The sequence below is a fragment of the Podarcis cretensis genome (genome assembly GCF_951804945.1).
Source record: "Podarcis cretensis genome assembly, chromosome: 10".
Taxonomy (NCBI): Eukaryota; Metazoa; Chordata; class Lepidosauria; order Squamata; family Lacertidae; genus Podarcis; species Podarcis cretensis.
In genome coordinates, this window is record NC_137179.1 from 39,396,146 (window position 1) to 39,410,123 (window position 13,978).

Genomic DNA, 13,978 nt, shown 5'->3' on the forward strand with positions numbered 1-13,978 from the left:
GCTGTGCATAAATAAATAAATGATACATCAGGCTTATGTATAATATTTACAGTGCTGCATTACTCCCCAGGACATTAATACTAAGAAAGCATGGCAACATACATAGCAGGAATTTGTTTTCTGCTTGTAGATCTTATTAAAGCATCACTCTTACAACAGTGCATCAGAATATTTTCCTTCATTCGTTCAAAATCTCAAGTGACTTGCCCAGTAGATAACCTTTTTCTTTCTTTCCTAAAAATAAAGACAGAGTCAGTCCTAACGCTAATTGGTAAACAGTTGCATCTGCTTACTTTGGTGAGGTTTGTGTCATATCAGATGTTTTTGAAGATTGATTTAGCTGAGGATGGCTCAGATTATAATTTCATGGGATGTGCTTTTTGAGGTGAGCAAGTGTGAGAGAGCAGGGAGGGAAGGGGAGAGAACTCAATCCATATGTGTGTATTCTTTTTTTAAAGTGTTGTGGCTAACCCAGCTGGAGACAACGAAAGACAGAAACAGTCCAAAGTGGAAATCACATATTCAAAGCATAAACACATCCATGGGCCCATCTGTGTGACTCCCTCTCAAGTTATTAATGTTGGCTTTATTTCCCCCAAGCTCATCCATATGAATTATAAAATTTACATATTGCTGCAGGATAAATTTAGGTCACAGTCTTTGTAGTCATGTTGGTTCCACAGAATGCAGGCACAGAGCTAGTGAAATTATACCTTTTAATTGGACTAAGATGTTTTCGAACTTCAAGGAAGTAGGCTTCATGTGGAAAGTAAAATGCCATATAATTAAGTGCACACTTAAGATGTATAAGTTTAACTCTTTGGTCACTTGAATGAAAAAAAGAAGATGGCTGTCTGGGATAACATAACATATCTGCTTTGAAAGGATCAGCACCAGGCTCATGAATGGGACACTTTGACCAGAGAATGATGAGATGTACCAGTCTGACAGATAAGTCTAGCAGAGAATGCATAATAATAAAAGTCTGGACCCAAACATTTCAACTTCTTATAGTACAAACTCAATCTAATTTGGATCCACCCTGTGTCTTTCAGATTCAGTTTGTCATCGAGGTTGTGAATCAGATCTGCTAAATGGATTCAGCATGATGAGTTGTAAGCAGACCAATCCAGAAGTTTTTCTATGGGGCACCCTTAAATATGATTTAAAAAAAAAACCAAGAGAAACTTTCTCTGACTTTTTGATTTTTGGCTATAACTGAATGAAATTTACAGACATAGTTGCCCCTTCTGGGGAGATGCAACCTCAAAAAGAGAGGGGCTGTGGTACTCCTGCATGCACAGGCTTTACCATCAAAAATAGAAATCATGTTTCCTCTCCTATGCTTCCAGCCTACAACAATCAGTTTGAAAATTGGAAATGCGTAGGATGGGCAGAATTGGAATCATACAGAGTAGATCCTAAACAAACCAAGCTACTTCCAAATGTTGCAAATACATATATAAGGAAATTCTTGTTGCTGCTGCTTTGAACTGAGCTCTCCTTTAAGTTTGCAAACCGGTAGCCAAACTAGTAACCAAACAAATGCAAACTGAGGGGAGGGCTAAGGAAAGGGTGGGGGAGCCAGTAGAATGAAGACAAATTGACTGTAGTATTGATTTTATTTGTTAAGAATCAGAAAGCAGTTGGGATGAATGTCAGTAGTCCACTGCTCTTTGGAACACCTTGCATTCCTAGGCAGAACTTGCAGAAAAACACAACCATTTGAAAACAAAAGGCTACTAGTTATTACAAATCACTTTAATTGTGGCCTAGGAAAATAATTCAATGTGATTAAACCTAGACCTATCAGTCATGAAATCAAGGTTCTCTCCACTCCTCTTGATTTGAGTTCAGGGTAACTTCCCTAGTTAGCTTGGTTTTACTTCAACAACAACCACAAACACAATAGCAATAAAGCAACAGCAGCAGTAACAATGGAGTGGTTGCTTTATTTTAAATGCCAACACATTTTGTGTGGATACCCAAGTTTACAGAGATCCTCAGGACTTTAAGGATTCCATGAAATAACTTGATAAACCTTGATAACAATGCAATCTGACTTTGACTTGTGGAAACCTCACCTGAATCACCCCTATTCACTTTGTAATTTGGGCCAATGTGCACATCTAATAAATCCTGACCTGCTGGGTTTCATAAACACACACAAAACATCTGTTTGCTGCAGGTAGATACTAGAGTTCATTCCCTATCTGGTAATCATGGACAACTGCTTTCCTGGTTGCAGCTGAAATGCAAGAAGCCCAGAATGGAGTCTCTCTTTTTCTCCCTGACAAAGGAGTAAATACTACACAAATCTGGAATAAAGTCCCTCAGATGGTTGAATGGCAACTTCTGGCAACTCTGCAACCAAGCTGGTGCCAAATGTGCTTTCCTTTGGACCACATCACTGAGCCTGAGAAGGAGGTCATATTATCTGGACAGCCCAGGACCTCTATACAGTAGTACCTCGGGTTAAGAACTTAATTCGTTCTGGAGGTCTGTTTTTAACCTGAAACTGTTCTTAACCTGAGGACCACTTTAGCTAATGGGGCCTCCCACTGCCGTCGCGCCGCCACCACACAATTTCTGTTCTCATCCTGAAGCAAAGTTCTTAACCCGAGGTACTATTTCTGGGTAGCGGAGTCTGTAACCTGAAGTGTCTGTAACCCGAACTACCACTGTACCAGGCTTGTACCCTGGAAAGGTCACTTTGGTGTAGCTAACACAGTAAAATGAATGTGGGAGCCAGCAGTTACAAGTTACCAGTCTCTGCAGCTACAGCAAGTGCTCTGATTTTCCAGCAGTTTGACTTCACCCCACGAGGCACACTCCATTGTCTCTTGAGACAGATGGATGCCAACAATAAGTGCAAAAGCATTCTAACAGTTGAATAAATAAAGAGTTACTTGTGGCTGAATAGAAGAGTAGGAAATGTCAGGTGTGAGCTGCATTGATTTTTTGCAAGAGGAATGAGTGAAAACATATTTCCTTTTACACAAAGCACCTCCTACCTGCTCTTTCCAATATATCTATAAACTTACCAGCTGAATCCTCCCCTGTCGGATACATTTTCAGTTTATAGTATAAGGGTATAGTGCAGGTACACAGGTGAGGATTTCACAGTAAACCAGAGAGATTTCTCCCTGCCAAAATTCATTACACCACCAGTTTGTTTATTTTATTCTTCCACTTGTGCAAGTTGTGAGGAGGCTTGTAAAAACAGTTGGAGCAGCTTTTGAGAACAGGAATGGTATTTAGCTTGACACTGTTCTGGAAGAAACAGATTTGTAGCTCAGAGGTGTTCCTGAATCAAGCATGGCTTTGGAGGCTCAGGTAGTCTCAGAGGCTGAGTGCCCATTCCCAGCTATGGCTGGGTCACCAGCTGTGGTCCCTGGACAGTGATGACTTGGCCACTGTACTCCATGCTGTGGTGAGTTTCTGATTGGACTACTGCAATGTGCTCTGTGTGGGGCTACCTTTTTCTTTTTTGTATAATTTTTATTGAAGATTTAAACAAAACATATTATCCAAAAACATGTCATCCTGAATTTTTTCCCCATTTTCCTAAGGAAAAGCAGGGCATTCTGGGATTAAATCAGAAACTGGGACAGCTTCTCTAAATCAGGGATGTCCCTGGAAAATAGGGACACCTGGAGGGTCTGGTTTAGTATTTTGAAGGCCTAAATGACTTACGTCCAAAATGTTTGAAAGACTGCTTTCTTTCCTGCTAACCTTCTCAGATGTTATGATCTACTGAGGGGGCTCTCTTGATGGTTCCATGACCCTCAGACGTGTGCAGCATGGCAGCCCAGGAGAGAGCTTTATCTGTGGCACCCCCTAAATTATGGAGCACCCTCCCCACAGAGATGTATCTAGCTATTCCTATGTGTTTTATTGTTCACCTTTCACCATATTATGAAGGCACATGTCTTTGACCTTTGACAGCTACTGTATTTCATTTTGTGGCACTCACCTCTTTTGCTGAATACTTTCCTGCTCCAAGTGAAATGACTTTTCTTGTTTCATAATTGTAATGGTTTTATCGGTTTTTATAACTGTGTATTATATTGTTGTAATCCTCCCTCGCGTCTTGTGGTGAAGAAATCATGCCAATTAATACCTCAGTCAAGAGGCGGCAGCAATCAATATCTGAATATGAACAAAGATGCATGCTCAACATTCATGTGTACAAACAATGAATTAACTAATAATCAAACTTGGTTAGAATTACAAGAATATTTCAGTTCACTAGAGAGACACCAAAGCTTTGTATTCATCTGAACATCAGATTCATCCTTGAGACTGACCAGTTACAAGTTTGGGTTGCTTCACTAATAAAAAGCAGCGTTCCTGATCATGTGTAGAGAGCCTAAACAGGAGGTGGTGGTGGTGGCTGCTGGCATTATTCTTAATTCTTAATTCTTATTATTAATATGCAGCAAAGGGCTGATCTTGCCTCAAAACCCCAAAAGCAAAAGAGTAGTTTCTTACTGCCCCTCAGGGTGCTTCTAACCCAGCAGTACTTTCCTGCTTTGTCCATCCTTGTATTTACATCCCAAACTACCAAAATTCTTTGCTACTACCTATCTTGTGAAAGGACAGAAAGAACAGTAATTGACTACCAAGGAATCTTTCACATTCCTGGGAAACTGTATCATGAACATTAAGAAAATGTACAATTTGAACCATTTATGCCAGACGGAAGGAATCTGAAAATCTGGCACAAATATAATTTGTTTTCCTCAAGATGCATTTCTGTTTGCTTAAAAATAAAAGTGTAACGTTTGTTTTCCTGGACATACATGATATTAAAAGCAATGAAAGAACTACAACTCTCTCTGAAATTATTATTTGCAATGCAAGGCTATTCAGATCCCAAACGTATCCACAATTTGAAGTCTCTTGGCAGTGTTGAGTATTTCTTCAGCACAGATGCATATGCATAATTTCTCTCTCTCTTTTACATTGATGACATGAATATTTATTCAGTGGTTGTTGTTTTCTAAGTTGAGGAAATGTTGACTGGGCAATGTTAATAATTAGTCAATATGTCCATACATTTTTTAAACAGGTGGTTGGCAATCAGCCTCCAAATGGTCACTGATTTCATTAACAGTTGCATTATATATTATTTGTGCAGACTGAAGTGGAAATGTGAAGATGGGGGGCGGGAAGACAAACCGAGAAACCAAAATTGCCATATTTGCCCAAGCCTAGTTGCAAGCTATGGGACGTGGGTGCACTGTGGGTTAAACCACAGAGCCTAGGACTTGCGGATCAGAAAGTCGGTGGTTCGAATCCACGCGATGGGGTGAGCTCCCGTTGCTCTGTCCCTGCTCCTGCCAACCTAGCAGTTCGAAAGCACATCAAAGTGCAAGTAGATAAATAGGTACCGCTCCGGCGGGAAGGTAAATGGCATTTCTGTGCACTGCTCTGGTTCACCAGAAGCGGCTTAGTCATGCTGGCCACATGACCCGGAAGCTGTACGCCGGCTCCCTCGGCCAGTAAAGCAAGATGAGCACCACAACCCCAGAGTCATCCGCAATGGGACCTAATGATCAGGAGTCCCTTTACCTTTAGTTGCAAGCTACTGCATGCAAAGATCTCACCACACCACAATCTCCCTGATTGTGGAGAAAAGTGTAGTTTATTTTGGTTTATGGAATCTTCTGTGATAAAGTGGTGTGGTGAGTCATTTCTGCTCAGCAGCCTCCGCTAGTTGCCCTTGCAATCATCCTTACAATCATCTAATGGCCATAATATCCATCTGTCTGTCTATCTATCTAGGCTTGAACTTCACTGAGTTTCTTACCAAGAGGTCACTGTCAAGCAATAAGAATGCTTTTCTTCTTCACATGCTTTAACAATCCTCAAGATTGGAGTCAGGTTTCCAGTGACAGCTGGGGACATGTCAACACTTGCAGCATGGCAGATGGTTGAATTGTGTGTCAAGCAAACCTTCAGCAAATGCTTATGGCATCCACAAAGTCTCTCCCCCACCCCTATGCATACAGCATATAGAAGGGTAGAAAGAACTGTATGAGGGCGAAAGTGACAAAGCACATAATGAAATTATTGCTATTTTATGTGACTATAAATGCAGACGTTGTTCTTGCCTTGTGAAAAAGCTCTAATTTTCCGTGATTACTTCGATTAGCAGCATTCACAACTAAGTACCTGAATTAAGCAGCTATAAAAGGTTCCATAATGAAGCAGGAGGGCAAACAACAATTATTGAGTCAGACCATTTTGCTGCTCAATGCTACCTAGTTCCCCATGTTTTAGCATATACCTGGAGGTGTGGTCATTTTCCTATACTGATGGACAAGATGCCTGTTGTGTCACACTATCAGTGCTATCTTTATTCTATTAGCCCATTTCACTTCCTTCACTAAAATTCATAGTGATGTTACTGAATATTTCAAGAAAGTGCCGGATTGACAGCGCAGGACTATCAGGAGCCGGAGTCAGGAGTAAGTCATCAATAAAACATTCAGTGTCAGTGAAGTTAACTCTTTATTCAAAGAAACCCAAACAATGCAGGCCTAGTGATCACAGCAACTCTTCCCAGTAGGTCTTGCCCCAATGAGGCAGTTCAGTTGCAAGGACTGAAGTTCCCTCCCCTCTTCCTACTGCTTTCTAAGGCTCCTCCCCCAGTTCCTTCAGGGATGTGTGCTGAGTCCTACCTGTACTCATTGTAAACATATGACTGCATTTCATCTGATCCATCCACCACAATTATTACATTTGCAGATGATATCACCATAATCGGTCTAATTACAGGTGGAGATGAATTAGCGTATAGGGAGGAGGTTCAAAAAGTCTCCACATGACACCTAGAGAACAACTTGAACCTAAATATCAGCAAGACAAAGGAGATGGTGTTGGACTTTCGGAGGTAGAGAGAGGAACTAGCCCCATTGTATATCAGGGGTGTGTGTGTGGAGAGAGTCTCTTCCTTTAAATTTCTGGGAGTTTACCTTAGTGAAGACCTCACTTGGAAAATCAATACGACCCAGGTGGTTAGGAAGGCCCAACAGAGACTCCATTTCCTCAGGGCCTTGCAAAAGAATAATGTCAAACAAAAATTGATGATCTCCTTCTACAGGGCCACAATAGAAAGTGTCCTTTCATACTGTATAACAGTGTGGTATGCTGGTTTGACAGCCATGGACAGGAAGTCCCTACAGAGGGTGGCAAATACAGCACATGACATCATGGGCTGTCCTCAGAGTTTGCTAGATGACATTGCGGGAGACCGCTGCCTCAAGAGAGTGAGGAAAGTTCTTAGGGATGACTCACACCCTGGCCAACACTTCTTTAATCTCCTACCTTTGGGCAGGAGATAATAAAGGTTTATTTATTATGTTTATTATTATTATTCACCAGCAGCCTAAGGCTCCTTTGTCTTGTCTCTCTTTGTTCTGTCCTTTTTATTTCTCTCTGTGTTCTGGGAGACCAGGGGAGATGGGAGCTGGTCATAGCAGGAGAGGGGGATTCCCTGGTGTCTTCAGTAGCCTGCTTCTCCTTAGCCCCTTGATCCCCCTATTCTGCCTTTGAGTCAGAACTGTGCTCCTCCACAGTCTCTTCCTGCTCATTAAACCCTGTTGCCTCTTCAGCTTCTGTCACATCCTCCTCCCAATCTTCTGCCTCTGACCACTCATTGTAGTCCCACAACCAATCCACCGGCTCTGAGCCTTCTTCCCCTGGGGGTTCCCTTGGGGGTTCCTAAGCTGGTGCCTTTCACCATTCTGTTGCATCCATCTCTGCTTAATGATAGGGCTGCCCCAGCTGCTTTAGAGAGTTGGAGGATGTTGTGAAGCAACGTGGGACTTTGCTTGGCTAAAACTGGTCCCCACCCTACTTTCATTCATGAAAGTCTGCAGTGAACTCATATTGATCATAGACGGGCAGTGTTGGATCAACTCATAATAAATGAAATAGTAATAGTGGTAATAAGTTGAAGAGATATATATTATGATTTTTTCTTTCTCTCCAGACTTCAAGAAAACCGTGGAGGCTTGGAATCCTAAATGCAATACTGGTATGGAGTTTCAGCTCTACCACCATGGTTGAAAACAGCAAGAGCAAAAAAGTAAGATATTAAATAAACACCAGCCAACACGAACAATTAGGGTATGTTATGATAATTAAATGAAATAACAGTAAACTAAAGTATTAAAAAAGTGACATATTCTGAAAACTAGATGCATGTGGTCAAGGAGTATGGTAGCTTTGAAAAAAATATTATAGGCAAGTACACACATTTTTTCATCTTTGGGAAATTATTTGTCAGATGGGTGGAAAGAGAATGAAGTTATCCAACTGATTCCTTGTGACCTGAGCAGCAAAGTGGAAAAGTTGATGATGATGCAGTCATATGATGGAAAGAGATCTGAAATATGGTTGTGAAGAGTGTATAATGCCTAATGGTTGTAAGGAACTGTTTGAAGCAACAAATAAAACTGAAGAAAATGATACATGGAATAGTTAGTTTTGGGAGCTGGACACTTGAGCATCTGGATCAGAGTCTGTAATGCAAGCTAGCCAATGTGCTGTCCTTCAGGTGTTGGTGGAAAACTCTCATCATCCCTTGCCATTAGTCATGCTGACTGGAGCTAATGGGAACCACAGTATGGCATTTCATGTTAGCTACTCCTACTATTTTCTTTTCTGAGTTTAAATTGGTTGATTGACGAAATTCTTCTTCCCTCCAAAAGCACAAGGAATTCTGTGCACTTACAAGGGGATTTTCATAGCACATAATGGATACCCATGAATTCACGCATTTAATTTGACTGAGCTGATTGAAACCAAACTATTATAAATGCAACTTTCTTGCATTTCTTTGCTGCATTTATGACCCAATAATAATAAATCATAACATAATAATAAAGGGAATCCTAATTGGAATACATCAGTTCTCTCTCTAAATGGGAACTGGTTGACTCACACTCAGATTATAGAAGTTGTTTGAAGGTGTCACAACTACATTTGGATTTTTAAAATTATTGCACTTTTGTAGCACTGTTGAAAAAGTCCTAAATCTCCAATTAAATAGGCTTATGGCAAAAAATCAGCTTCTTATCTGAATTCTAATATATCATTGCTAGTAAAAAATATTGATACCTGTAACTTTGTAACACTGTAGTCTCAAGAGAGAAATATATGCAAAATTAAAATGTGCAACATATTTTATTTGATTTACTATGAATTCTCCCATGTATTTCCAGGTGGCAAAAACTGGCATTCTTGAGGTTTTCCAAGAATAAACCCTTTATGTCTGATTAAAATGCAGATGAGCTTCATAAACCACAGTAATTTGAAGGGACTGATTTACTGATGCAGTCGCCTTCCATCTGCTTCAGGTGTGAAGCTGGAAAGAATTTGTTACGATAAACTAAAATTAATTTGGATTTAGAATCCATTTCCTTAAGATGAACATTTTACACTGAACATTCCACTAACCCTAAACTTATGGTTCTGCTAGCGCTATAGTTAGAGGTTTTGTAATGTGCCTTTCATATTGTTACCATGTTCATGGTGGGATCTTGATGCATCATCATATTACATATTCTGGATCAATTAATCCAGAGATATAGAATCTGAGACCCTCCCGATGCCCATCAACTCCAACTGGCATGGCCAGTTGAGCAGGGATGATGGGAACTGAAGTCCAAGAATATCTGCAGGCCCACAGGTTCCTCATTCCTAATCTAATCCATCTCTTCTAAGTGGATCATGAGTTGGACCTTCCAATATGGGAGAGAGGTGCAAGATAGCAGCAGCTCTAAATCAACCACTCAATCAGAAGAGCAGGTAGTGTCGGACCAGAGCAACAGTATGGGACCTTGAACAGCTCCAAGCTGACAAGGTCTGGAGCCCAAGTGAACCTTTTTATTCATCATCCCCAACCTTGACTATGATTATTTATTGCAGTTATTAGTCTTTTTTCTAACAAAATGTAACCCAAAGCAACTTAGAAAATACTACAAAGATTAAAACCAGTATAAAACTAAAACAAAATGAAAAAAAAAATACATCTAACACAGTCCACCCACTGAAAAGAGACCACAAATACCTAAAGCTCTCCAAATTAAATGCTGAAAGACTCAGTAAAAAGAAACGTTTTTGCCTGGCACCTAAATGAAGATAGTGATGATTCCAGATGTGCCTCCTTAAGGAGATAATTCCATAAGTGGGGAGCCACTGTTGAAAAGGCCTCGATGTCATCACTCCTTCCATGGGGGCTTGCAGAGAAGGGCCTGAGGTGATGAATGGGCTTAGTTTATGTGGGGACAGATGGTCTTTGGGTATATTGACTGCCTATCCCAAGATACTCTGTGGTGGATAAAGATGTTTGAAGAATAATCTTTGTGTCTAGAGACCATTGCACTACATAGTTTTGCCTAAATTGGTGCATTGTTGTTATGAGATGGTGTATCATAGAACAGAGCTATGAATCAGGAAGTTCCTGGTTCATATATTGCCTCTCTCATGAACTCTCTAAGGCCATATTCACACTATACATTTAAAGCACTATACCACTTGAAAAAGTAATGGCTTCTCCCAAATAATTCTAGGAACTGTTGTTTGTTAAGGGTGCCTTGTCATGGAGATGCAGATATTTCTAGTGGTGAATTTGCTTCATGCAAGAGGGTTCTGTTAGCATAAATTGGGGCACCACATTTTAGTCAGTGATTCTCAGGAATGGCCGAGAAGACAAGGGGTTTAAGTGAGGAGGTATGGCAGCAACAATTTGAGGCCAAAGTTTGGTGAGTGAAAGCGATTTCTGAAAAGGCAAAGCCAGCACTGGATACAACCGTAATAAGGACATAAATAAAATAAATAGGGGGGAATAGTCAGTTTCTCATTGAGGATCACTTAAAATGACCAAGTTGAACAGCTTTGCCGAGGCAAAATTACTAGTAGGCAGAGATAAAAAAGAAGATTGCAGGAGTCAAGGGGATCAGTGAGTGTATTTTTAAAAAAGTCTTGGAACTTGTGTATAGAGCAAAGGTAAAAGCAAAGCAGTTTGAAAACATTCCATTCACTCCTGCTTTATGTATGCAAGTTGGATTGATGAACATAAAAGGCCAATTTCCGACTTAAATAAGTAGCAGAATAGTCATTTTGTAATTTTCCCTTTTGAGGTAGAGAAGCATGAGAGACATCTTCCTGTTTCACCTATCGCTTTGAAAGTAAAACATTCAGCTCGTTCCACGTAAAGCTAAACAGAGCTGGCTTTGAAAGCGGGTGTGGGATTAGCAGAGATGTTGACGTTGAGAAATTAAGTTCAGTTACTCAACCGCAGGGAACTTTGCTCAATGAAGGGAGAAAAAAGCACTGCTCAGCTTGCAAACAGCCATATTACCTTTTCAAATGGGTGGCTGCCAGCAATAGCTTTCTTTATTACCTTTCTTATTGAGGAAAGCCATTGAATATTTCATTCACTCTCTCTTCTGTTGATGTTTTGATAGCTTGAATGCTGCTGTATGGCGAACTCATTTCCTGGGAATGTATATTTGTAACAAAGGTCTGATAGGTACATAATCCACTGGGTTCTTCATTCTTTCCTCTCAAGAGTTTCTCATTGCTTTGCTTAAGGTTATAACTTGAGCTCAGATTGCTGCTGTTGGCATCCATCTGTCTCAAGAGAAAATGAAGTGCATCTCTGGGGATGAAGTCAAGCCGTATAAAGTCCTCTCTGGGGTGCAAGTCTGGGCAATGTATATGGAGGTCCTGGGCTGCCCAGATGGCAAGAACCCCCTCTCGGCCTCACTGATGTGATCCAAAGGAAAGCAGAGCAATACATTTGGCACCATGTTGGCTGCAGGAGTTGCCAGAAGGAGGTGCAAGGGACCATCCACTGTGGATTCTACTCTGGATTTGTGTAGGGTTTACTCCTTAACCTTTTCGTCTCCCAAAGATGTCCCACAAGGCAGCTCAGGAATATAGCAGAATATATACAAAGACATTCTCTTGCAGGCAGTTATTCATAAATACACAAAATGATTTCTTGTTGGTATATATGTTTGAAGAAAGGCAATAATATGACCAATAGTAGGGAAAGAGAAGAATTAAGAAATGGTAAAATTAGTGGTATAAAACCGATGGGGAAGCAAATAAGAACTCTTGATTATTTCTTTTGCTCTTTCATATTATAGTAAATGCTAGATATGCACACGAGCCCAAAGTTTTTCCCTTTATTTGTATCTGTGGTTTTCTTTCAAAGAAAAATCCAAATCACCCTTGGATTCAAAGAATGGATGCAGCTGAAATTGTATCTCCTGATGCCAAAAAAAGAATTTGATAAGATTTCTCAAAAATTTATTTTTGTTATTGGGGGTAGGATATTTCTTCAGGATCTTCATAATCATAAGAATAATAAACAAATGTTTAAACCTCTTCCTAACATAAAGCCATTGAAGTGATTTACATATTAAACAGAATAAAACATACAAGAGCAAGCTCTAAGGTTGGTTAAAACCAATTTAACAAACTCTAAAATGATAAAATCACCCATACAAATTCTAAATACTACAAAATAATTTCATCAGATGTAAAATGGGTAAAAGTACCCATTGCTGGAGAATATAAAATCAGGAAACAGCTATTGCCTTCCTGTCCCGCCTGTTGGCTTTGATGGTGGGAAGTAGGATGCTTGATCCCATGTACCATTTGAACTGTTCTTAAGTTCTTATCCTTCATATGAGGTTTTAAAGGCTAGCTTCTTACCTCATATCTTTGGTAATTTCTAAACAGTAAGTTACGATGGGTCACATTTCTGCACATGTTGTACTCTTGCATCATGTGTACACTGCCCAAGCAGATGACTGATGTTGTAGCTTTGTTCATCACCTGTTTGAATGGATGAAAGCTAAGCATTCCACTCCCTGTGTCCCAACAGATGACAAGTACTGTCAATCAATGAAGCAATTGTGTCTTCAGTGGAAGAGAACACTGTGTGTAGCAGCCGGCACAGAATTCTCTGTTGACTAAGAGGATCAGCACCATAGATTTCAGTGCCATTACCAGAGTAAACTATTATTTATGAGCTTAAGCTGAGGCATTATTTAAAAGGTGCAGTTATCTGTAAGTACTGTATATTTAGTCATTATCCTTGAGAAAATAATTGGATGGAATTTGCAGCTGTACATTCAGTACACAATTAGCCACAAGATTAATCAAAAGAACACCTATTGTCTAAGTGTGTATTAAGAGATAAATCTTGTTGACATGCAGACTCTTACACAAAGTGATACATGAAGGATTAAAGGTTCTGTGCATTGGATTTTAAATGGTAACACAACCAATTCCTATTGGAGGAAAGAAGCATGCGTTTATTTAACAACTATGTCACCACAAACTTTTTTTCAAATGCCATTTACAAAAAATAAACAGGGGAACTACTTATGGACCAAATTGGAGTGATGTAGAATTCATCTCTCTGCAGAATTCAGTCTGCTTTCTTAAAGCGTTAAGATTTTCCTCCCACAAAGTCTGTCATCTTCACTGGAGCATAGGATCCAATGAAAATATTAAGGCTTTTTTTAAACATGTTGGTCTATGGAGGCTGGGAAAGTTGACATATGAGACCCAAAAGAATATTCTAAAATATAAGTTTTATCCCACAGATATTTTAGCAACCTATTACCCACTATCTGCGCAAAAAGCTGATATGCAATCCAAGTTGCGGGGTACCTCTTGCGGGAGCAGAATCTATAGTTTAACTATACGCTATGCAAAGAATAACTTTATTTTGTCTGTCTGAATCTTCCATCAATCAGCTTCTTCGTATATCTGTGAATTCTAGTGTTCCAGAGTTCTGGTGTAAAATTCAACCCTGTTATAATTAAGGACTTAGAACTTTGATATATTTTAACAGGAGACTCTAACTGAAATTAACGGGACTCGGAAATATTTATCATCTGGCTGGATTGCATCAAATTATTTTAGAAACTCAGAATTGAAG

The 13,978-nt window shown here is 39.9% G+C and overlaps 1 protein-coding gene and 1 long non-coding RNA gene across 3 annotated transcripts in view; one reads left to right on the plus strand and one right to left on the minus strand.

Annotated features, from left to right (window-relative positions):
• Positions 1–13,978, plus strand: part of MGAT4C (MGAT4 family member C) — a 323,932-nt gene that overhangs the window by 65,873 nt on the left and 244,081 nt on the right. The window contains exon 3 of one of the 2 annotated variants that reach the window (XM_079991837.1): positions 8,003–8,098. In XM_079991837.1, coding sequence (XP_079847963.1) covers positions 8,072–8,098 — 27 coding nt within the window. In that variant the 5' untranslated portion in view covers positions 8,003–8,071. Of the gene's footprint in view, positions 1–8,002; positions 8,140–13,978 lie in introns of those variants that run through there. The other variant, XM_079991838.1, reaches the window with a different exon arrangement.
• On the minus strand, positions 3,156–12,800 carry LOC307224757. Its single transcript, XR_013842730.1, has 4 exons — positions 12,742–12,800; positions 11,420–11,649; positions 3,977–4,152; positions 3,156–3,273 (listed from the first exon to the last, which is right to left on the minus strand). It is a non-coding gene; the product is annotated as an uncharacterized lncRNA (long non-coding RNA).